This window comes from Sturnus vulgaris, chromosome 6, assembly GCF_052056855.1.
Source record: "Sturnus vulgaris isolate bStuVul1 chromosome 6, bStuVul1.hap1, whole genome shotgun sequence".
Lineage (NCBI taxonomy): Eukaryota > Metazoa > Chordata > Aves > Passeriformes > Sturnidae > Sturnus > Sturnus vulgaris.
The window spans coordinates 16,826,070-16,851,960 of record NC_142248.1 but is presented as its reverse complement, the minus strand read 5'-3'; the positions used below and the strand labels follow the sequence as shown (position 1 = coordinate 16,851,960).

At 35.6% G+C, this 25,891-nt stretch overlaps 1 protein-coding gene across 1 annotated transcript in view; it reads left to right on the top strand.

The window, feature by feature from the left end:
* Positions 1-25,891, top strand: part of RYR3 (ryanodine receptor 3) — a 192,487-nt gene that overhangs the window by 117,925 nt on the left and 48,671 nt on the right. The window contains exons 52-67 of the mRNA XM_088167194.1: positions 1,102-1,283; positions 2,208-2,286; positions 3,452-3,541; positions 4,949-5,098; positions 6,531-6,593; positions 7,033-7,108; positions 7,278-7,401; positions 11,733-11,848; positions 12,191-12,258; positions 12,851-12,972; positions 15,224-15,273; positions 15,965-16,025; positions 17,036-17,274; positions 18,195-18,276; positions 21,992-22,122; positions 24,744-25,064. Of these exons, the coding sequence (XP_088023320.1) occupies positions 1,102-1,283; positions 2,208-2,286; positions 3,452-3,541; positions 4,949-5,098; positions 6,531-6,593; positions 7,033-7,108; positions 7,278-7,401; positions 11,733-11,848; positions 12,191-12,258; positions 12,851-12,972; positions 15,224-15,273; positions 15,965-16,025; positions 17,036-17,274; positions 18,195-18,276; positions 21,992-22,122; positions 24,744-25,064 (1,954 nt within the window). The remainder of the gene's footprint in view (positions 1-1,101; positions 1,284-2,207; positions 2,287-3,451; positions 3,542-4,948; positions 5,099-6,530; positions 6,594-7,032; positions 7,109-7,277; positions 7,402-11,732; positions 11,849-12,190; positions 12,259-12,850; positions 12,973-15,223; positions 15,274-15,964; positions 16,026-17,035; positions 17,275-18,194; positions 18,277-21,991; positions 22,123-24,743; positions 25,065-25,891) is intronic.

The following is a 25,891-nucleotide window of genomic DNA, read 5'->3' as shown; positions in this document are numbered from 1 at the left end:
TAAAATAAACACTTTTCAATTTTTCTGTTACGAAGTGTGATATTGGGACTTTTTAACTTACTCAGTTTTTCTCTTGGTAAGAAAAAGTTGCATTTCTGATATGGTAAATGTCTTACTGAGCACAACACTTTTTGTGCTTCCTTGGGATCAAAATTTAGCCCAAACAAAAATCAGTTTTTGCTTTAGAACAATAAAAAATCATATTCATTATGTCTCACTGAATTTATGTTCTCTTTCTAAGCAACAGATTTAGATGATTGTTTCTCTAGGCATTCTGATTTATTATATGGAAATAAAAATGGTCTCTGCATTATTCTGAAATGCCTTTTTAAGCTTCATTTGCATTTGATTTTAGTCACGTTTCCCCCTCTCTTACTGCTTTCACAAGTGTGAAGAATGTCAGGAGTGTCTGATGCAATTGAATGCTTCCAATTAGTGCATCTTAAATTTTAACAGATAAATTAACATGATATGTTTCTACCGGTACTCTATAACATTTTTATTTTTCTGTAAATGGTTGTTAGCCCAGTGAAAGAAGAGTCATGTAAATGTGATCTGCTGACCTACAGTATTCTCCACCATTCTTTTTTGTTCTAAAATATTTATAGGTTTGATGTTATTATGTTATTAAGAATAATGAAATTACTTTGCTACAAGAAATCACCATTTCCTTTAATAAGCATATTTTAAAATTAAATAGTGCAGGGTGAAAGAAAGGCAAAATGACAATAGCTTCTGCTAATTCTGCAGGAATTAGTAATTTTAGAACTAAGGCAGTGTTTTGCAGATGATCATGCTCTGTAGCTGGGCTAACAAGCCTTGATCCTCCCTACTCAGGCCTTCATGGCCCAAAGAAAGCTGGAGTTCATATTGCATATACATACACAGTGTCAGCACACTCTTATGCCAATTTGAGTAGTCTTAAAAATACATCGTGTCGATATAATGGAAAATAGATGTCATGCAACAATAATCTTGCTCTATGTTTGAATTTTAGATGTGACTTACTGTTTGTTTGCATCTTCTAATGTTTGTACATGGCTATGGCTGCCTGGATTTCACTAACATTTTGCATGTTTTTCTATTGGATTTTCCAACCAGTTCCTATCTCTCCTGCAGAAGTATGATCCAGAGCTCTTTCGAATGGCTTTGCCCTGTTTAAGTGCTATAGCTGGTGCCTTGCCCCCTGATTATTTAGATACACGAATTATGTCAACTTTGGAAAAGCAGACTTCAGTCGATCCAGAAGGAAATTTTGATCCCAAACCTGTCAGCACATCAAAGTGAGTCATGCAATTCATAGTGGCTTCCTTCCCTTAAATATTTTTATACCATTCCTTATTACTATTTTTTATCTTCTGTAGGGAGAGTTGGCTGGTGACTGGCATGTTAGTGGTATTAGGACTTTCAGAAGTAGTACAGGGATTTTTGCTCCCTTCTGACAAATACTTCACTGCAATATGTCCTGTTTACCAGACATAAGCCATATTCTTCTCAACCCTGAACAGATGTTAAATATTTCCATCTTATGTCTGCAGAGAAAATAGTAATTCTATATTTATTATGTACACTATTGCCAAATAGTTCAAATGTTTGGAACTAATAAATTAGAAACCATCATTTTGGGTGTGCTCACGACAATTTGTACAAGATCACAAAAATTTGGTGATTCAATTGGTCTGTAGCCCAATTTTTAATAAATCTTCATTTAATTTTGAGAATTGAGTTGTAGAAACATGATATGGCAAAATAAGCAGATCATGTATGATGATTAGATAGAGATTTGGCCTTCCTAGTAATCTCATGCTTTTAAAATACAGACTTTGTATTGAAGAAGTGAGGGTCACTAGCTCGGTCTTGCTATTAAAGTCTTATCCTCCATCATTATGCAATGTGAAACTTCCATGTTAATATTATTCTGTATTAAGAATTAACAATATTATTACCTGTAGATTATGGTGAAGCAGGTTTTTGTTCCTTTGTGATTTCAGGTGCTAAAAATTGGAACTGTTTTATCCTTAAAGATTCTCTGTAAATGCCATTATAGCGATGCCTTTTTTGTGGCATTTCTTTTAAAGTATAGGGAATTGCCTTGCCTTCATTTGGAGATGAAACATTTTGATTAGTGTTATATTATGTTGACATTTTTTCATTAATCAGACTGCAGTGACTTATGACTGAATGACCATAGCCCTCTTTGTTTACAGCCTTGTACTTCCTGAGAAGCTGGAGTATATCGTAAGCAAGTATGCTGAACATTCCCACGATAAATGGGCCTTTGAAAAGGTAGGAGTTATTTTAAGACTGGCAACTGTCCAGGACTAGTGAATAATTCCTAGGTTGAATATTGAAATTGAAACTGGACAGTTTACCTGATAGCCCTTGTTCATAGTGTATGGATGTTTACATATTTATTTTTGATATGTGGAAAAAACCCCTTACGTAAGAAAATGCATTGCAATTTGTTACTTTTTCAAAGAATTTATTAGGAGACATTTGAGAGGACTGAAAAGGGGAGTTTGGTTTGGGTTGGGGGGGGTGTTGTTTGTTTGGGGTTTTGGTAGGTTTTTATTGTTCTTTGGTTTTGTCTAGGGTTTTTTTATATTTTATTTTTTAAAGTAAGAATATGTAGCTCTGTAGGCATCACTATGCCTGGTAATGGTGCTTTTTGACTGGGAGTCAGAGATTCAATTTTACTGCAGCAACTCCATGACCTAAAAAAGTACAGCCTAATATAACTTTTTATTTCAGATAAGCAGTTGTAGTTTTTTTTCTCCTTAGCTTTCAGAAACCTGTTATGTATTGAATTTCTCTATAATTTTTAAAATGCTCTGTCACTATGTCATGTTTCTGTTCCATTATTTCTACTGAGCTTCAAGAAAAGACAATGAATTTTTAAATAATTTATTATAACAATTAATAACAAACGAACAGCAATTTTATGGAAGAGTTGTATAAAGTAATTCTCCTGCTCAGGGGGGCCTATGTATGCAAATTGGTAGGGGAAGTCACACATACAATTGTAAATATACACAGAATAATTTCAAACCATGAATTTCAGTTACTATTGTTTAAGGTAAAGGATTCATCAATTATGTTCTTCAGTTCTTGATCTGTTAATGTTACATATTCTGACTTTATCCTCCCAGAGAATTGGGATAATCATTTTTGCCTCAGTTAGTGCTGTCTCAAGTGAGTCCACTTGAAAGGGGCCAGTGTAGGTCAGGTTCAGGACTGGTACCACGACTCATAGGTGGCATCCATTCTGTCTCAGGCATGTTTTGTTCCTGCATGTCCACAGATGCTCCTCTCCTGTGGCAGTGAGCAGCTCTTGGAGTGGGTTAGCAGTTTGATGGGACAAAGGAAACTGGCTAATTTGCTCTCACTCATCCATGTCGTCCTCATCTTATTTCAGTGGGGTTTTCAGTAGTTTTTTTTTTTTCTTTTTCAGACTAATAGTGGATGGAAATATGGTGTTTCACTGGATGAAAATATGAAAACTCACCCATTAATAAGGCCTTTCAAAACTTTAGCTGAAAAGGTAATAGAGGAAATTTCAACTGCATCAATATGAAGTAGATTGATTTGTGTGCTTTTAAAAATCCATTTCAAATATAATCTGTTAAACGCCAGGCAGAGGCACAAACAAGAATCCTTACAGTTAATAGGTACAACTTTATGCTGAAGTGATTTTTCAGTTAATCTTACACTGAGTCTTGTATAATTTGCTGCCATTATACATAATGTTAATTGTTTCTTCATAGGCCTGGGCAAATTTGAATTCAAAAGTATCAGTAGCACAGTTTTTTCAGGCTTCCATGGATGAGAAATGACTGGCAGAAACTCCTGGAGCTTAATGAAAGTGTAATTTAACATATCTGAAGGCAATTTTATCTTCCAGAAAGATGGTAGAAAAATGTAAAAAATGCGTAGGAAGTGATTCAGTTGAAAATGCAGAAAAACATTTAAAGTATTTTGAATTTCTTGACTAGGCACAAATGTCACCTAGTTGTCAGAACAGTGAAGTGAATTTGAATTCTATTACTTATTTTTGTAATGATTCACTGGGAGACACAAGTCAATTACATATGTCCCTCTTCACCATGTTTTTCCTGTTCAGAAAATAGACATGACAAGAATCAAGAGGGATTAAAGAGGTTGATTTTCCTAAGGTTTGTAAATTGCTTTGGAATCTTTGGAGAGGAGCCAAAGCATTGTTGGTTGTTATTTCAGCTGTTCAAAGAGAATTTTCTGAGTTGTCTGAAATTAGAACTTTTGAACATAAAAATCAGGTCTATCCTTAAAAGCTGTCATTTTGAGCAACTAGTTTGACACATCCTGAAATACTTTTATTTAATTGATTTGAAAAGTTTTAATACAGCATACTCAGAATTTTGCCTAAAAATTTTCAGAATTTTTTTAACACTTTTACTTTTTAAAGGAGTGTTAGAATATGGGCTGTTGCCTATTTTTTTATTGGTAACTGTGTTTATATGAAGAGATGCATAGTTCAGTAACTTTTTTTTCTGTGAGTTGATATAAATACAGGAAGATTAAAAAAAAAGTCTTGAGTGCTTGATGCATTTGAAGATACATACTTGTTTAACTAATTTATAGCACTCACAGTACCATCTTTTTTTATTATTTTGTGTTGGTGGAATTCATGAATGTTTCCAGGTCCAATCTACATTATTGCTACAAGGCTCATTGCAGTGATGTCGGTTTCTAACACGTATCCCAGCAATAAATGCCACTAGAAATAATTTTTTAAAAAAATTTAGGTATTTCAAAGCTTTCTCTCATGTAAAAAGAACTATATTCTCATATAATATACAAATTTTCTATACCTTTATAGTACTTGGCACTTAGTAGAGAAAGACAGAATGTGTTTATTGTGCTTTTGCTACTTACTAAATACAGAAAAAATTTTGCATTCTTTTGTTCAAAGGAAAAGGAAATTTATCGTTGGCCTGCCAGAGAATCATTGAAAACAATGTTGGCCTTGGGATGGAGCCTGGAAAGGACCAAGGAGGGAGGAGAAGCAACAATGTACCAGCGTGAAAATGAAAAGCTTCGAAGCATATCTCAGTCTAGCCAGGTAAGGTAGAACGCCTTAAGCCTAGAAAACAAAAAGCCTGTTCATTAATTTACTAATCAATTATAAACAATTATGTCAATTTCATATTCTTTAATTGAAAAGAAACTTTTAATAGAGTTCTAAGATTGGAAGTCATGTCACTGTAATAAACAATATGCAACACTAAAGAGTGGATTCCAAAAATCTTTTATGACTATGAGGCTATAGGAGACTATAGATATTAATTTTCTTAAAAGAACTGAAAAGCTTTTTAGGACAGGCATTCAAAGGAAACAGAAAAAGCATTTGAAGTCTTTTATTTTATAAAAAATAAATCTAGCAATTTTCCTTCTTTGGTCAAAGCGAGGAGCCTAACATGGGCCTTTGTTAAGATTATAATTATGACTGAAAAATGAGACTGGAAATTTGATACAGTTTTTTCTTTCAATTTACAGGCAAAGTTTTCAGGTGATGATATATTTTTTTCAGTTTGTGGATTTTTGTAATTACACGTTGAGAATGCTGGTCAATATATCTTGGAGGAGGAAAGCTGTTTAAAATTATGACAAGTGTTGGGAAATTGTTATTTTACCCCTTGAATTGTACATAAATATAGTGAGAGTTAGTAAAAGTGCATGGGGCACAAGTCCTGGAAGGAGAGTGCAAAGCTGTGTCTCAAGCTAACTCCTTATGTACAATTGCACCAGCCCTGATCCTGTGAATAGTCCAGCATTTTTTCTCTCTTCAGCAACCCTCACTCCCTTACAGGGAATTCTGCTGTCTGAAATCTCTGCTTCTGGCCAGTTGAACTTGTTCTGCAGTTGGGCCTTCTTGCCCAAGAAAGTGTATGATAAAGACATGACAGAGTAGAGGTTTTCAGCCCATAATTAACTTGAGTATATGTTTGAAATCACTGATTTTATACGTAACCATTCACATTTATCATGCACCTCAAACAGGTTTTTGAACCGGAGCTTTCTCACTTAAACCAGCTGAAGATTGTGTTAATATATAACACTCCTGCTTTTTCATAGTCTGTAAATTCCTCAGGAAAATAATTTGTCTTTTTGTTGTATTGTCTCATCCTTAGCACAGGGCTCACTCGGGCTGTTCTCACATGGTTCTGTCATGTTTTGAAGGCACACCTTGTATGTCTCATGATTGGTCTCCTCATAGGCTAAAAGCTTAGTTCTTTGCTTGTCACCTGTAGTGAATAGAAAACACTGAATATCTGCAGCAACCTGCAGCAACACTTCCACACTAGCAAACTAATTTTCTTAATCATCCAGTTCCTTCAGTACATTGCAAAATAGGTGAACAGTTTCTACAAGAAAGAGTAAAATTGTGAATGGTGTTACTCTAATCAGGTCAATGACAGAGATGTTGTAGTTGAATATTTGGTCCTTATATCTGAAATTACTTTATCTGAGAATAATTTTCTTCTCTCCTGCAGGGAAATGGGTATAGCCCAACACCACTTGATCTGTCTAATGTGGCACTTTCTAGGGAGCTTCAGGTTTGTATTCGTGGTTTGCATATATTATGCTGAAAGGAATGGATGTACTTGGTTTCATTTTTATTATTGAGTTGAATTTTGTCAGGTTTTATGAGTGTATTTGTGATTGTAGTTATGATAAGCTCTTGTAGAAAGGGTGCATGTTATTTACATACTGAAAGATGAAATTTCTGCTGTTCATGACATTGGTGCTTCTTGAGTTCCCAGAAAAAAATTAAGCACAAAACTAGGGAAGGGACTGTTAACAGCATGTTACAATATGAGTATCCTGTGCTTGTGCTCACTTCAAAGAACAGCTGAATATAGAAATTCCACTTAACTATGATGTTCCTTTATCACAAGAGTGTAGACTTTACTCCAGACCGTAAAATTATGTAGCATTACAGAATTTTTAATTGTCACTTAATCTTGCCTCTTGTTTTTTCTGATGCTAATGTAGGGAATGGTTGAGGTAATGGCAGAAAACTACCATAATATATGGGCCAAAAAGAAGAAAATGGAGTTGGAAAGCAAAGGTAAGCCACAATCCTGCAAACCACACCAAAAAAGACAAGGAGAATGAGGGAGAAGAAACAATCTGAAAGATGACAGTGTAAGACAATCAAAAATATATAGTTCCTTTTGTACATGAAGTAGAATAAACCTTAGAGCAGAAAAGCTTACAGTTCTTTCCATTTACTAAAGGTGGAGGTAGTCATCCTCTATTGGTACCTTATGACACATTGACAGCCAAGGAGAAATCACGGGACCGTGAAAAGGCACAAGAGCTGTTTAAATTCCTTCAAGTCAATGGCATAATCATATCTCGGTAAGTTGCACATTTTTTCAGATGCTTGCTTGCATTCAGTGCACAAACCCAGCATGTTAATCTTCTCTCACTGCAGACTGGCAGTCATTAACATAATTACCATTTGGCATTTCTTCTATGGATGAGAGTTATTTTTATGTTCAGAAAGTCTCTTCTAAAGCAGCATATTCAGGCAACATTTTTAATAAGTACGTGATCATAGTAAATACAAAATGTAACAGTAGGGTAATTAAACAAGAGGATAATTTAAAATGTCTAAGTTAGCAGCCAGCAGTGTCAGTAAGGACCATGGGAAAATTAATCTGAGGTCTGATACTGAAATATATCTAGGTAAAACTGCTTTTTCAAAAAAAAACCATTGGTTTGAGTTCTGTGAAGTAATAAGACAAATAATAAGACAAGGTGGCTACTTTGTGGGTACTAACTTCCACTCTAGCAAAAGCATAGACTTCCTTAGTTTTACTGTAACTGTGTCTCAAAATATGCTGGCCTGTGAGGACTTCTTACTGTAGTATGTGGCTTTATATAATGGAGCTGTGAATTACTATACTGCAACTCTCCTCTTTTATTGTATGTGAAACACCTGAACACATAGGGAGCTGCAATTTTATGGCATTAAGCATTTTTGTGAACTAAATTGCATTAATTAACAAATTTTTCTGTACATGCAGAGAATCAGATCTTTCCTGTTTTCGTTTATTTCTACTTTTATTGAAAGTATACTGAGAAATTTATAAAAATCAGTGTTTAAGATCTTCAAAATGTAACTTTGTTCCCTTCAAAAAATAATAATATTTCTAAGAGACAAGAAAACAGTTCTAAGTATACATTTCTGTGTTACTACAGAGAAAAATTCCCTCCTGCCACATATGTAGGCTCTCAGCCTGAACTCAAAATGTAGGTATGCCACCAAATATTTTTATAACATCCATAGTTGCTTTGGAGCCATTGAATAAGTGTGGTGGGTTTAGCACTGGCCAAATCAGCAGTGCACCCACTAGAACTATTTACACATTTCCTGCTGTGAGATTAGAAGGAAGGAAGCAGGTTCAAAAGCTGGTCTACTTAGTGCAAATAAATGATCTTCTGAAACACCAATGGAATTGCTCAGATTTTGCAGCTGCATGTATTGGGTCAAGAAATCAATTTTTTCAGTGTTATATCATAGGATAAATCACCTTGAAAAAGCATGTTCAAACTCTTCATTGATATGGGCAAAGAGTTTGAAGTGATTGCCTGTATAAGGATGAATCAAGATTATCCTCTTCTCAGTGTTTTCTTCAGATGAATATATACATATATATATATAAAATCTTTTTAAATACTCATTGCAATTATCACATTTCAAGATGTCATTCTTTAAAATGTTGGACTAATCATGAAAACATAGAAATTGTTTATAATTGGAAATGTATAGGCGGAACAGCATGTGTACTTTACATATACCATCTGCCTCTGTTTTTGGGTTTTTTGCTCTTTGCTGAGAACATTTTTGAAACACTTTGTGTGTTTATGACATACAGATAAATCTCTCAGGCCTTACTCAAGTGTATATTAGAAACAACATGGTATTTTGTTAAGCATCTTTAAATCTCTATAAGAACGTTGGATATCGTTTTTTATACGTCACAGATCTATCAACATCTTTCAATATTTAGGAAAATATGTGTAATCTCTTAGGAACCATGACTTCTTGTAAACTCAAAAAGAAAATATTTACAGCTACATCACTGTAAATATACAGAAAATACAGATAAGTATTTAGTCTCCTTTGTGAGAGTGAGGCAGCAGAAGATGCCTCTCAAGCATACATAGCTGTTAATTCATACTAAATAATTTGATTGTACAGGTGATAAATTAATGGGGAGTCATAAAAGTATGCACACTAGAACTCTTAAAATAGAATTTTTATTATTTTTTTTCACAAATTAAACTAAGATGGCACCTTTGAATCCTACTAAATTTCTGTTTAAAATGGGATTAAAATGTCTTCCTTGATTCTCTGGCTGTGTTCCCCCAGACTATAATTGTTTCTTTCCTCTTAACTGTGTTCTGACATAGACAAGAACATATATTTTATTATTAGATTTTTTTGTTGTTGTTAAAATTTCTGCTGCACCAACCTTCTCCCAGAATTACTTTTTTTTGCTTGGATTTCTCTCATAGTTGTTTTTAAGCTGCTAGTCTAACCCATTTTACCTCCCTAATTTACTCCCATACCAGGGGTAAGAACTCTCAGTACAAATGATCGTTTTCTTATACCACAGCAGTGAGTCCAGGAACTTCCCTTTTTTATTCTTCCTTTCTTGCTTTTGCCTCAGTGCCACAAACTACCAGTTCCTTCCTCCTTCCCTACTTGTGACACAGTGTTCAGCTACTCTGTAGTCTGCATGTCCTTTGGCCAAGTTATTTTCTCTTAACTGTTAAGGGCTAAGTCTTCCTATCTTGCTCTTTGAAGAGGCTGTATAGAAGCAGATGAGGTAGCCATTTATGATTAACCAAGGGTTTTCCTTAATGTCACTCATTTACTTCCTCACTTCATAAAGCACTGGGTGTAACTAGCATCTACCAATAGAATATCTCAATCAGAGTTTAGGTCTTTTGATGTTGGAATAAAGAGACTATGAAGTTGCAAACTAAACAAAAGTACAAGAGAACCTCAAGGAAATGAAGTTGAAAGAATTAATGACTTGTGAAAGCAAGTATGTTTGAAAACAGAATAAATTTAAAAATGTATAGAATTAAGTGACTTCAAAAGGGTAATGAAAAAAAAAAAAGTCCCTGTTCTTGTCCTGGATGCCAAGCATTGTTTGCAGATTTGTGGAATGAACCCTTAGCAATGAATTGGATTTTGGCTACACTTCAGAGGAGCTTTGATAGTCTGGAGAAATGGGCTGACAGAAATCTTATGAAGTTGAACAAAGATAAATGCAAAGTCCTATACCTGGGATGGAATAATCCTAGGAATAGGGGAGCTGAGCCTGAGAGCATATGTACAGAAAAACTCTTTGAATTGTGCACACTGAACATGAATGAGGAATGTGTCCCTGTGGTGATGAAAACTGACTGTGTACTAGGCTTTATCAGCCAGTGTGTTCTGCAGGCGATGGATCATCAGATTCTGTCAGGAAGATTCTGTCCCATTTTTGGTTCTAAAGTCGCTCATGTGGGAAGCCACTGAGATGCTCTGTGGATGGATGCCAGTCATGCCAGGAGAGGCTCTCAGGAGTGGCTGGATTTTTTTGTTTTAAAATAGAAGGCTACAATAGGATTTATGTCTGTCTTCAACTACTTCATGCAGTGTTATAGAGAAAAATGAGGTCAAACACTAACTCCTCAAAAGTAATAAGCTGTTACAAGGAAAATTCCAGTTTGATATAAGAAAATATTTCACCAGTATTTTTTCATGGTGAGGGTGGCCAGATATTATAGGGTCTTCAGAGTCACTATGAGATTTCAGTCCTTGAACCTACTCAGTACATTATCATACAAGACTCTGAGCAACTTTGCCTTGTGGCTTTGCTTTGAGAGGGGACTTGGATCAGATGATTTTCAGACGTTTCTTCCAACCTTAATTTGTGTGTGATCCTAAAGAATTTCAGAATTTCAGTAGGTTCATGTATGTTTTATTTGTACTTAAAGTCAAATCCAGTGTTTTAAATCTAGTCCCAGACAATGTCATGTATTTTTATTCTTCTTTAATATCTTGTGCGATCAGCCATGATTTAGGTAATGAATTTATCTTAAAGAATAAATTATACATGCCTCTTTAGAACTTATTGTATTCTGCTGAAGTTTTTCAAATACTTTAATAATAAAATAGTTTGCTACTTACGTTTAAGTTTTCATTTAGTAGCTGAAATAATTTTGGCTTCATTGCTTCATAAAATTAAAGGACAAAATGAAGTTTAACAGTGATTAAACAAATGAAGGGTAGTTCATTTAGTACTTAGGCTGATTTAGTAAAGATGCAATTGCTGATTTCCCAAACACTTGGAATGCAAATGTGCCAGCAGTAGGAATTGAGTGACCAGTGCATTACTTTGTTAGATTCAGATACATGATGGCTTTGTTTGTGTAATAAGGTACCACTCTAAAGTTCTTATTCTAAAATATATGTATTTTGGACACTTTAATCATAAGCTCTTGTCAGTTCATTTTTCTCTTTTTCTTCCTAGATAGTGGGTAATTAAGAGCTACTATGGTAATTTTCTACTTCTCATGAAAATTTACCGTAATAAAAAATTAAGGCATGAAATACTTCATAGTACTGTCATCATTTGTGCTACTGCCATCATCAATGCTACTTCTCTTAATCCTTTTCAAAACAGGGGCCTGAATGACATGGAGTTGGATGCTTCATCCATGGAAAAGAGGTTTGCCTTTAAGTTTCTGAAGAAAATTTTAAAATATGTTGATTCTGCTCAAGAGTTTATTGCACATTTAGGTAAGTTGCAGATTTTATTTTTTAAAATCGTTAGAATTGCTGAAATTTAAATATTTGATTGATAGGTTTATGTTTTTAGTGATTGCTGTTTTTATTATTTTTATTGCATTTAAGAAACTCAATAATTTCTTTTAATTTTCAGATGAAGTTCTTGAGCTTTTGTAACTAGCTAAACAGTTTCTGCTCTTTTATTTTTATTTGAGTAAAACTAATTTTTTATCTACAAAATTTTTTTCTATCTATCTATCTATCTATCTATTTTTTGTCTATCTGAAAGATCTATTCTGTTATTTATTATTAGACAGCTTCTTACTTGTGTCTGCCTTGATTGTATCCTTGCAGAAGCCATTGTAACCAGTGGAAAAACTGAAAAATCTCCACATGACCAAGAAATTAAATTCTTTGCTAAAGTGAGTGATTATTTCATGTTTGTATATGTTCCACTATACAGAATATGTAAATTTGTCATGCTAGACTGCTTTTTCCATAATAGAAATATATATTTTCAAATTTTAAATGATAATTAATCAAACTGTAATCAAATATTTTGAAATGTCTTCAAAAATATCTCAGTATATTTGCTGGATTCAAATATTTCAAAATACTGCAATATATCTGTTTTTGTATGAGAAGGAACATTAAAAAAAAAAGCAGATAATCCATTACATGATATTAAATACTCTCACTGAATATATAAATTTAATCTGATTTTTTTTACAAGATATCACTGAAGTGCATATCATTTAATTAGCAGAAAGAAATACTCCTATGCAGTATTAGATACAAAACAGATATCCCTGTGGAAGTCTGTTTATTATTTATGAAATTTTGAATAAAAATTTAAGACTTTAGGTTTTAATTTACATGAGTTTGTGTCTGAAATAAAAAATACAGTTGATGCAGAACTTAAATTCTTTTCATGAACTTTGACCAACCAGAGCACTGTTGCTACATTTACCTTTGTGCTCTGTAAAAAAAGTATTTTGTGTCTGTATTTCTTAGGTTCTTTTGCCTCTGGTTGATCAATACTTCACAAATCACTGCCTCTACTTCCTGTCTTCTCCATCAAAAACCCTCAGTAGCAGTGGATATGCATCAAATAAGGAAAAGGAAATGGTAGCAAGGTAAGTAAAAATTAAGATATCTTCAGAAGGGTTTTATTCAGATAACTAAAGGTCTCTTCTTAGATTATTGAGAAAGACAGTTCAAAAGCTTAGTTTCCTCACCTAGAAAGGGAATATTTTATTTTGCATGAGAATGGCAGTAATTGAATAAAATTCCTCATCTTGGCATTTTTTATATTCATATATATATATATATATATATATATATATATACACAATTAAAGGCTTAAGTATACATAATAACTATTTATTTTAAAACATGTAATTGTAGATGATAACATCAAAATACTAATAAACTGTTCTGTGAGCAGTGGAATTATTTAGTTTCTGGTGGGGTTCTGTTTCATTGTTTGTGGCAGTTTCTGGTTGAAGCTTTTTCCACTGTTGGTTCATTTAAATGGTCTCACATTTATTTAAATCTTCAGCTACAAAGAAGTGTCAAAAATACCATGAGGCAGCTTTTTAGGGGGAAATATGTATTCTATACAAAATTACTGCTGCTCCTGAACAAGTATTACTGGAATTTAATAATTGTTGCATGTCTTTACTGTTTGGATAGAAACTGCCATTTGACACAAAGTTATTCTAGAAAATTCTGTTTTAAAAAAAACACCTTTTTATTTAGAAGTGCTGCCTATATGAAAATATCCATTTCTCTTTTGTGCTATTAAAATTTTAAAATAATATTAAATAATATTGAATTGTGTTCTAACTGTGACTGTAATTTAATAATTTGGCAGGTTTTTTCTTCCCCTTGAGGTGTGCTGCTGGTTACTTTCTTTTGGAAATTTTGTATTGTAGTATTTCAAACTGTTTTACTTTCATGCTTTCTTAGTTTTGCTAAGTTTCACAGAGTTTTTACTTGCCTTCACTGCATTAACCAGTTAACTGCTTTTTCCAGTGAAAGTAGATATAAAATTTGAAAGTAAAGTTTATTACATAAGATCAGGCCTAAGACTCAGCTTCCTAGATCCCATTCTTCAGTTTCTCTCTCAACACATTTTTGCATTTCTCTAAATTATTATTCCCCTTGGTTTCCATCTTCTGTGGGTGGCAGTCCATACAGAGCAGTTGTGTGTAAGAGTGGTGAGTCCCCTGGGTTCTGCTTTACTCAGCTCTCAGATATTTACAAACCTGCAAGACAGTCCTCCAGGAGCTGGGAAAGACAGCTCAGGCTCAGGAGAATGGAAGTGTCACTTAATTTCATTTCAATTTCATGCTTCCTCTCTGAATACTCCTGTTACTTCCCTAAAGTCAGCCAGGTGTTAATGAAGGTAGAAGGACGTGTTCTAGGGCTACAATAGTGGCTTTGTGACGACTTGTGAGTGGCTTTGTCATGGCACAAGTTAAGTGTCTAGCACATGTATCTGCTAGTATAACTGCAGAAATATCTTATAATTCTCTGTGCATCCTCCACTGAGAGAAGTGAATATCAAGCATTTTCATCTTATAGGGAGTATAGTATCTCCTTACCATTGTGAAGATAACAATAAAAATCTGTGGTTAGTATGAGACCATACCAAGTCCTAAGGTACATATTTCATTTTCTTATGTCCTAATTCCATTTGTAAAGTATGCAAATACTTTACATACCCAAATGATATGCAAGTCTGTCTAGCTGTCTTTGTTAAAGCAACCCCTTTAATCTTTAGGGTAATAGGGTGCTGTATTCTCTTAATTTTCCTACTATTTTGACAGGTAGGTTAGATATACAAGTATCTGATATACTTACCAGAAGCTCTTCTAGTGTGTATATATTTAGGATTCAAATTATCATCATCAGAGGAAAAACATAGATTTATATATTCACAAAGGACTTTCTTGAAAATTATTTTAAATAGTATGAAGATGTTTAACATTCATTTCCTGCAGATACCAAGTAAAATACTAAAATGTTTCTCATTTTTCTTGTTCTTACAAAAATAATTCTTATTCAGAAATAATAGCCATAAAGAATGACTCAGCCATATAGTATGCAATTATTGAAAACAACTGTCAAAAGAAAGTTTTAGATTTCGAGACACCTCTGAGGAGGTGAAGTATAGAAAATGAGAGATCTCAGGAACTTCAAAATGTTACTCTGCTTAATGCAGTTGACTGTTATCATCATATATCACTCAAAGTATGCTTTCCAGGACCTATGTTGTGTTTTCTTTTTCATATTCCTACCATTCTTTACCTCTTATTCTAAATAAATCTTTCATCTTTGTCTTATCTTGTTTTGCTTTCTCTCTGTTCTTCTCTACTTTAGCTTATTCTGCAAACTAGCTGCTCTTGTTAGACATAGGATCTCACTTTTTGGTAAGTTGTTAAGAAAGAGCTTGATAAAAATTTAAAGAATACACAACCGTTGTTTCTATCTTATCTGAAGATTTTCACAACTATAGGCAAAATTCTATTAAATGCTCCATAAGCTTCTAGTGAAATTAGTAAGGGCATTGAACATGGCTCTGAAGCTAACACTTAATAAAATACATAAAGTGTCAAAGCAGGAAGAAATAGCATATTGCCATATCTCCAGACTCCATGAAAAAATATCAGTGCTTTGCAGTTACTTCTAGCTTTTCAAAAGTAATCTTACACTGATTATTTTGATTTCTGTCTTCCAACTCTTGAATCCAATAGACTAATTTCTCAACAGATATAAAGGGGGTTTAAGGAAAAATAATACACCTCCTACAAAGATATTGGTAAAAAAAAAAATTAAAATTAATTTAAGTACTACAAGATACAGTTCAGAATGTTGCAAGATTAGGTGAAAATGTATCCCAATAGACATAAATTATTCTGTCTAGTTCTTATATGGAAATTGACTTTAAAGATTAAATGTTAGCTCTAGAACCAGACTTAACTCTTTCTCCAGTGACTTAAGGTGGGAGACTTAGGTAATGTTTTGTTTAAAATGTGCATCCCCAGTAAGGCCATTTTGGATCATTAGATGATGCTGTGTTTCCCGTGCTACTCTGCTCTCACAGAATGTCTTTCTAACCAGGTAGTGATTCTGCCACAATGGTGAACTGCCTGCACATCTTAGCTCAGTCTCTTGACACACGGTAAGTTTGCAACTTTGGTACCAACTGCAAACCAGGAAGGTTTCAGAGCTTCTCAGGAGCCCTTGGATTGTTTCTGTATTTTTTATTCTTTATTTGTAATCAATGATCTTAACAACATCAACAATTCAGATATTATCTTCATATTAGCAGATTTGTCTGAAGTGTTTCCTCCACATTTTTCTGCTCCATGTCTGTCATTCAACGCTGAAAACACTTGTCAATATTTCCAAGTTCATTTGAAAACTTTATGGGGAGATATAAATGGCACAATCATTGGAACTGAAAGTAGTGATACCTGCAGATATTAAGAAAAATTTAATGCATAGTGTAAAATTTGTTATTAGAACTATGCAGAGTATATTAATACATGGGCATAGTTATACTTGTAGTGCTTATCATTGAAATTATTATGTAGATTAAAACAGAGGCCAGAATAATTTTTGAATTTGAGCTATTTTTCTGGCCTGGTTAATTTACACATCAGGCTGATAATGAAGTTATTGTGAACTTATGAACAACACTGGAATCTTCACTAAGGTGTCAGAGAAGTGTGCAGAAATGGGACTCTGATTCTGGTATTGCAGTTGCATTTTCTAGATTTAGGATGCTTTGAAGTATCCTGACTTACAGACCTAGTTATTGTGGCTCCCATAAAGTTATAGGAATTAAGGGTTGGGGGTTTTGAGAGTATTTTATAGAGGAGCTTTCTCATGACTTTCAACATTTACTGAAATGGCATTATCTTATTCAAAAGCAAATCACAAAAAACTGGAAAGGCAAGACTGTGGAATCAAGATCTTTGTTATTATTTTGTATCAAATACTCAAAGGTAATTGTTGCTTATACTGCTATGCAGATGTAAGTCCCCTTTTCTATTCATAATGTGAAGTTCTCTAATACATGTGGGTATATTCAAAGACTGACAGAATGTAACTAGCATGTACATGTATCTCTATACAACTACTAAATATCAAGACAAAGTTTATATTTTTTGCCTTATTATTTTTCAGAACTGTTATGAAATCAGGATCTGAGCTGGTTAAAGCGGGATTGCGTGCCTTTTTTGAAAATGCAGCTGAAGACTTGGAAAAAACTTCAGAAAATCTTAAACTGGGCAAATTTACTCATTCACGAACACAAATCAAAGGTGTTTCACAGAATATCAATTATACTACAGTAGCACTGTTACCAATCTTAACATCAATTTTTGAACATATTTCACAATATCACTTTGGAATAGATTTACTTTGTAAGTATTTTATTTTATTTCTTAATTTTATTGAGTTCTAATCCTATAAATGCTTTTTAGGAATGACTGCATGTATTCAAAAGAAGAAATTCAGTTTTCAGTAACATGCACATTTCCAACATTAATTCTGAAATTAGCAGCATAGTACTTTATTTCTAGCACATGTTTAAAAATAATCTCAATAAGCTTAAAGTTAATTATGTACAACATCTCTCCAAACATTGGGAAAGAAATTAAAATATCCCTTTAAGTGGTCTCTTAACAAATATGTGGATGAGACTACTTTTCTATGTACAATTTGTATTTCCTTATATTAAAGGAGACAACTTGATATAAGTTTCCCGTGGATTTTCCCTTACAATGGAAAACCACTGTAGGTCTTGGAATTTAAACTTTCCCTATTTTTAGCATAAATGAGTTTAAAAATACTGAAATGACTCATTGAGATTCAGCAATATTCTGAATGGTCTTATCTTCTAATGTTTCTAATGTCTGTAATTATGTCCCAAAATTTTGTTTATATTTGAGTGGTTATCCATTAAAAGATGGATAACCATGAAAATACTTTCTTTTAAAATATGGTGAACCTTTAGCTCATGTACCTAAAGATTAGACACACTGATGGTGTTTAGCTTAAAATAGTACTCTGCGAGTGTGATAACCTGGAATATCTTATTAGCAAGTATCTGCTGTCCTCTTGGAATGATCTGGTAGGCTTTGCAGTGAATGCAGAGGATAGACCAGGAATTAGAGACATTGAAGGTAAATACCATGTGGAATATGGACAGTCAAAATGTTCAGCGATATATGTGCTAAAAGTTTTAGATACTGTTAACTGATTGCATAAAACAGATGTTTGATATTTAGAAAGTAAACTTTAGCTGAATAAATACTGATAATGTATTTTTATTTTTCTCTAGTGGGTGATGTACAAGTTTCATGTTACAGAATTCTTTGTAGCCTCTATTCTCTTGGGACTGGAAAGAACATCTATGTTGAAAGGTATTGAGTGTAAAACTCAACATGCAAAATTTTCTTTTCTTTAGGAGTCTGTTGCTTAGGTAATAAAGTAGTTTGGATGAAAGATGAATTCGAAAGAGTGAGAGATGCTTAAAATACACTTTCCCTTGAAAATAGTTGCCTGTACTTCAGCATTCAATTCCACAGGGAGAAAGCCCACAACAGAAGTAAATAACTTATCCTGCACGTAGCAGTGTCTCTGCACAGAGTCTATTTTTCCCATAGGAAAAGCAAAATTTTTCTTTAGATTGCCATTAGGTTCTCAAAGTTTTTCTACCACATACTGCTGTGATAAGTAGGCTGAGTACTAAGTAGGAGGCATCTGTTTCACACCTAAGTCTATACAGGGCTCTCAAAAGAGTTGTTCTGAGCATAAAATCCTGCAGATATGTAGAGTATTCTGACAATCATTAACTCTACAAGGGAAACCACTGTTTACTTGTATTTAGAAAAGACTAAGGTCTACAATTCCTTTAAGCATCTAGATACTATGCTGTGTTTCAAGCCCTTCCTTCCAACAGAAGGGGATCAAATCCATATCTGTTAGCTCAGAAAAGAGAACCCTAGTTGCATATCTATGTATCACAAGACAGGAACCAAGATAAGGATAGCCCATACTTATACTGGTGAAAGTTTAAGGTTAGGCAATTTTTTCTGCCTTTCTTATGATGAAAAGTTTAAGATCCATAGGGAGAGAGAGAGAGAGAGACTAAACTGGAAGAAATTCAAGTCTGTAGTCTGGTTAGGAGAGACTTAACCTAGTGTGAGGAATGCTTGTCTGCAATTCCTTCCTTCCAGAGTTTATTCACAATTCTTTCATACAAAATGTAAGAGGTGTCTGGTGGACAGATCTTTTCTCCAACTCTGCATGTGTGCACAACCTGTATGTTCTCATTCAGACATTTATATAGCCATCTCTAATCCCAAAATCAGTCTTTTTCTTCTCTTTCTGGGCTTCTAAATCTTAAATACTTCTTTACATAGCTCTGATAGGAAAAATAGGAAGTGCCTTGCCCCTTATCTAACCAGCAGTCGGGGTCTCCTCACAGGAAAAGAAACATGATTGTGTTTGAGCTGCCTTTCAATAAGAAAAGCTCACAGCACAGGCCTCCACTTGATTGGCAAAATCTGTAAGCATTGGACAGTTTCCTTAAACATATTGATGCTAGCAGCATCACCTTTGCCTGCAGCAATTGTCTTCTTAGAATGGAAGAGTGATCAGATTAGATATATCCAAGGAAATTAATTATTCTCGTAAGACTCTGTGAGAGGTTCTCAGCTGTGGATTTCATTTAGTCTGTTTTTCACTAGTCTCAGGCACCTAAATTACAGTTGTAGGCAGACATCAGTGTCTAGGTGGGAAGTAGGATTCCAAACACAATGCTCTGTGTTTCAGCAAAACTTAGAAGTGAGTGATTGAGCTGACTTTAAGTTATTCAAATAAGCAATGTTCAATTTCAGGATCAAATTGCAGGCTTTTCTCCTAGTGAATTTTGGCAGGGACATTAAGAAGTATTACCTTTCACTGGAGAATGAGTCATAGTTCACTTTTCATAGATAAATATCTCTTTTTATGGCTGAAATAGTTCTGCTGGCCACAGGGGCTCAGGATTAATCCTTAATTTAATTGCTGCTGCTGCCCTGTTAAGACAAACTTCCATTGTCAAATGTTTTATCCTTTGTACAAAGATTGTTTAGCTTCTTTAGAATGTTGGAGATGTTTATGATTTTTCTGTGAACTCTTCTTCTCTAAAAGTCTCTATGGTTCATAAATGTTGAGAACTGGGTGCAAAATGCTGTAGCTCTTGATTCGTTGGAGCTCTAATGCTCTACTGACTGGATACCTTTGTTCATGGTGTTTCACTTGTCTTGGTGCACTGATGGATGATCCTTGAAAAGATGCCCTTTTCCCAATCCCTTTTGCAATGCCCACATCCCAGGACAGGGATCCCAGATGCTTGGCTTCACTACCATCCAATGTCATATCGTGGGCCACGATATCCCAGCATTGGAGCAGTCAGGTCACGAGGGGCTCACCTGGCTGGTGGATGAAATCTATTCACACATCCCCCCAGGGATAGGGATCAGGTGATGACCTCTCACCCTGAGTGTTCCTCCCTGAGTGTCCCTCCTTGTGGGGGCCCTACTACTCTTCCTCCCTCACTAAGCAAACTGACTTTGTCTGTCTTGTATTTTTTCTTCTGTGTAGGGGTTACTGCTACTGGCACAGGTTGTTCCTCTGGTTCAGCTGCAGTTTGAATGGCCACAATGCATGGCTTTCCTCCTCCTCCCCTTGAGGGTGCTGTCTAGTATCTGAAAATAGTATCTAGAGCCCAGCACGTTGCAAAACTTTGCACCTCCCTGAAAATGCCACAGGAGTTTTCCTTCAAATATTCTTCCACTTTATCAAGCACTGTAGTTGCTCTGGGGTGAACTTAAAAACCATTGGAGCAGAATCATCCTTCAAAAGTCTGCCCATTTTCTTCCACCTTCAGTACCACTTGTGACTATCCACCCTTGGGGCAGATCTCTGAAATACTCTCCTAAAAATCTCTTTTGTATCTCCATGGTGCGAACCAAAGTGAGGGGACCGAGCAGACCAAGCAAGAGCATGCTTTCCTTAACATCCAAGGGAAGTCCAAAATCCTCAAAAAGTTTTAACTGACCTGAAAGAGGATAAGGGGATGAAAATTTGAGTAGATTATCCACACTCTTCTTCCTACAGGCTGGGTACAATTGTTAATGGACTCCCTGAGGGAGTGCCCAAGGTAAGGGCAGAAGCAGAACACTGAATACACATCCCAAATGACCTTCATTGTCTTTGTTGATATGTAATAAGCTGGTATTACACAGTGCAGCAACAAAGCAATTCTGGTCCTTCTCCCTGCTCTGAAGAATACCTCCATGGGGAGCACATATTGCACATATGGGAATGTATACCAGTGTTAGGTACCACAAATACATGAATGGACCAAGCAACATTGTGACCAATGGCTCTGGACCTAACACAACAAATTCTTAGAACACCTTTGCTTCCTACCTACTCTGGTCAGATCTGTTGTTATCTCACCCTTTCTTGCCCTATATTGAGTGCCAAATAAAGGTGTTGGTTTCAAAACAGTATTCCCTCAGTAGTTCCCATGGAAACACTCTAAACCCTGTGCCACTTGCTCAGTCCCTCCTCCCCTGTCCCCGTGGTGGATGGAGAGAAGAATTGGAGGTGCTAAAGGTAAATATCACAGGTTGAGATAAGAGCAATTTACTGGAAATAGCAACAAAATAAGGCAATGAACATTAAGATCAACAATACTAACCATGGTGTACAAGAAAGAGGCAAACAGTCCACATGCCATTGCTCACCATCCCACAGGACCCCTGACAATGACCCCTAGGGAACCCTGTCTCTGGTAATGACATGAGGTGGCATAGAATAACCTCCAGGTCCTGTCCATGCCAAAAATTAACCCCGTCCTGATCAGGACCAGAACATTGGTGGAGGTGGGGTTTTTGAAACGGTTTTTCTTGCAACACAGTGAGAAATTAATATTTTCTAAGTTATCAGATAGTTTCTAATGTTTAAAAAATATTTTAAAAATCAACTATAAATACTAATACTTTTTTATCATGTATGCTAGACACTGAAAGCCTGGTGAAACACTTTTCCTCTCAGATGACTTTTAGTGTCTCTCACATGCAGGCAGCGTCCCGCACTTGGTGAGTGTTTAGCATCTCTTGCGGCAGCCATTCCAGTAGCATTCCTTGAACCTTCCCTCAACCATTACAATCCACTGTCTGTTTTCAACACAAAAAGTGCAAGAGAAAGAGCAAGTAAGTACTGTTCCTCACAAAAAAAACCAAGCTGTTCACTCCACTGCAACTAAATAATAGAAGTTGTATAATGAAAAAGCCCTGAATGTATGCCTCAGCAGAGAGCTCCTGCTACTGATGCTTCATTGCTTGCCATTTTAGCCTTGCTCTACTTTGTTGAGACTGTGCCAAAAATGTTCTCTTTCTCCTGATATTTTTTTATATTTTTATGAGCATGATGTTTGAATACTTTTCTAAAGATGCATACAGTATTATGTAAAGCTTAGTTGAAGATCTACATATCTACATTACAAATTTTTGGGCAAAATATAGTTGTGTTCATGTAAAATGCAAGAGGTATAATATCTGATTTAAGTCAACAGGAAAATAATTTCTATGGTTTTGTTGTCTAACCAGTGGTCCAAAGCAGTTTGGTATAGCAAACTCCCAGCAGTATGTGATTAATTCCAGGAAACCTTGATGAAAAAGGGACTTTGACAAGTTGGAGAGATGGGCAGGGAAGAATTGCCTGAAATTCAACAAAGGCAAATGTAGGGTCCTGCACCTGAGGAAGAATAACCCCATGGAGCAGCATAGCCTGGGGCTGACCTGCTGGGAAGCAGCTCTGTGGAGAAGGACCTGGGGGAGCTGGGGGACAACAAACTGTCCATGAGCCAGCAATGTGTCCTGGTGGGCAAGAAGGACAATGGGATCCTGAGCTGCATTAGGAAGAGCACGGCCAGCAGGTCGAGGGAGGGGTCCTGCCCCTCTGCTCAGATGTGGTGAGCCTCACCTGGAGTGCTGTGTCCATTTCTGGGCTCCTCAGGACAAGAGAGACAGGGAGATCCTGGAGTGGATCTGGTGAAGGGCAACAAAGATGATGACGGGACTGGAGCATCTCTCCTATAAGGAAAGGCTGAGGGAGCTGGGCCTGTTCAGTCTCATGAAGAAATGACTGAGAGGGAATTTCATCAACTATACAAGATACTTAAAGGGAGAGTGTCAAGAGGATGGAGCCAGGTTCTCCTTGGTGGTGCCTAGCAATAAGAAAACAGGCAACAGGCAGAAACTGATGTACAGGAAGTTTCACCTAATATGAGGAAGAATTTTCCTGTATGGATGACTGTGCATTGGACCAGATTGCTCAGAGAGGTTGTGAAGTGTCTGTCACAGGAGACACTCAAGAATCATCTGGACACAAACCTGTGCCATGAGCTCGAGGAATACCCCTGCTTGAGCAGGACCACAGCATAGAATCACAGAATAACCTGAGTTGGAAGGGACCACAAGAATCATTGAGTCCAACTCCTGGCCCTGCACAGGACTCACCAACATGTTCCTGAGAGCGTTGTTCAAGTGCTTCTTGAACTGTCAGACTGGTGCTGTGACCACTTCCTAAGTGTCCAGACCAAGCTCCTCATAAGGCTTCCCCTTCAGAGCCTTCCCTATCCTTGTAGTTCCCCTTTAAGTGCTCTCTAAAAGCTTCATGTCTTTTCAATATTCTGATGCCCAAAACTGCTCACAGGAGGTAAGGCTTCACCTCAAGGTGAGACCACCCCAGCTCAGAGCAGAGCAGAGCAGGACAATCCCCTCCCTTGCCCAGCTGCCCATTCCGTGCCTGATGAACCCCAGGACACACTTGGCCCTCCTGGCTGCCAGGGCACTGCTGTTCAGCTTGCTGCCAATCAGGGTCCTCAGGTTCCTTTCCACGACACTGCTTTCCAGCATCTCATTCCCCAGCCTGTGCACAAAACCTCTCAATGGGCCTTACCTATTCCGTGATTCCATTGAAAGGAGCAGGAGTCCTTCTACACTGAATTTCTTTGCTTGCTTCTCTCCCAACTTACTCCTGATGGACTCGTATCTTAAAACATTTCAGCATTTTTCTCACTGGTCCATGAAAGAGTCACTACCTGCAAAAACATTGCACCTTTAAACAAACCAACAAGAAAATAAATAAATGCTTCATATTTTTTTTTCCATATAAAAGCAGTTATGGAAAAGCTTCTGCTAGCCCTTCCTCCCTGTCAGGTCTGCTTTATAGGAACAGCACTATATCCATTATTATATCCAGAAACAGTGGAAGAATTTTGCTGGAGTGACTGGCACTAGATTGTGATGGGTTGTTAATTGCTGAATAAGGATCCTTCATTTTCCAATACAAGCATATGATAACTGGAATTCTTTTCCGGCATTTTTGCTGGGAGGTAGTTAATGAACAAAGTACAGTTTCATTTTAACCCCACTCATACGTCTAAATTGTTTATTTCCCTTCCCCCGAGGTGGATTTAATCTTTGGCAAATCAGTGTAAAAATTGTGAATTATTGTGAATAAAATGTCCAATATTAATATAAGATTTCTGTTCTGCACTTTTACATATTTCATCAGATAACTGCAGGACACCTTAGGGTAAACCATAGCTTTATGGCAATTATTGTTTACATTATTGCAATATGCACATCATCTGTAAGATACAACTTATGAAAAGAGACACCCATCCATACCCCAAAGTGTTACTACAGTTCTACCTGTCCAAGATGCTGAAGGAGAAAAATCGGAGCCATTTGTATTTAGCGTTTAAACATAGACATTCTCTTTCATTTTGCTAATTAATCTTTTTCTTTTCTACCCTTATTTGCAGTTTTAGGTATGCCTGATACAGTAGAAGAAATGTGTCCAGAGATCCCTCAGTTGGATAGACTAATAAAGGAAATAAATGATTTAGCAGAGTCTGGAGCAAGGTATACTGAAATGCCTCATGTAATTGAGGTGATCTTACCCATGCTATGCAACTATTTATCCTACTGGTGGGAAAGAGGGTCCGAGAGTGTCCCTCAGAGTGCTGGGCCTTGCTGTACAATGATAACATCTGAGCATCTGAGCATTGTTCTTGGAAACATTCTCAAAATCATTAACAACAATCTGGGAATAGATGAAGCATCTTGGATGAAAAGAATTGCAGGTACAGTAGATATTTTTGAACAGTAATTGTACTAACAATATTTAATTACTTTGCTATGTTTTACCTTATTTCCCAGTGATATAATAATTAAAAAAAATAACTAGAAATGAAAGATAAATAAAAGATAAGTAGCAATAAGAGAAATATGTTTATATTTTATTATTAGTTATATGCATGCATGGTAACATCACTGTAAGTAGAAAGCTTTCTATTCACCATAAGAGATTTTGAAAATCTCCTTCTCTATGCCATGTATAAGAGCCATAGTTTTTAATTTGGAGTTGTGAATTCCACTGATTTTCAAGACACTTGTGTTTTAAAGTAGAGAGTATAAGTGCTGTGAATTCTGTTCATGAAACATCAGGACAAAATTTAAAAAAAAAAGTTATAAAGAAAGTATAAATGCTAAAAAAACCTCAGCAGTAACTGAAGTTCAAAATTAGTTGGTTTGCCCGAATAAATGTGTGAGCTATTAAATAAGCTGAAAGGTTTTTTTCAAAATATCACATAAGATATAGTATCTATCCTGCCAAAGAAGTTTACTATATCCAAATTTTATCATCCATATTATACAGTGTAAGAATATAATGTACAATAACATGGTTCAAGAAAATCTATGTAAAGGTAATAATTTCCTGCTAAATTTGAATAACCAGTACCCATTAGTACTGTTTTTTTGGTATTTTAAATGCTGGAAGGTCTTTAATAATAACAAGGATTCCATTAAAATTTAGTAAGAAGTTTGCTCCTTAATTGTAGAATGTTTCCTGCAGTTTTGTACTGATTGTTCATCTACATAAGGTGATAATATACTCCTGTTGTTCTTG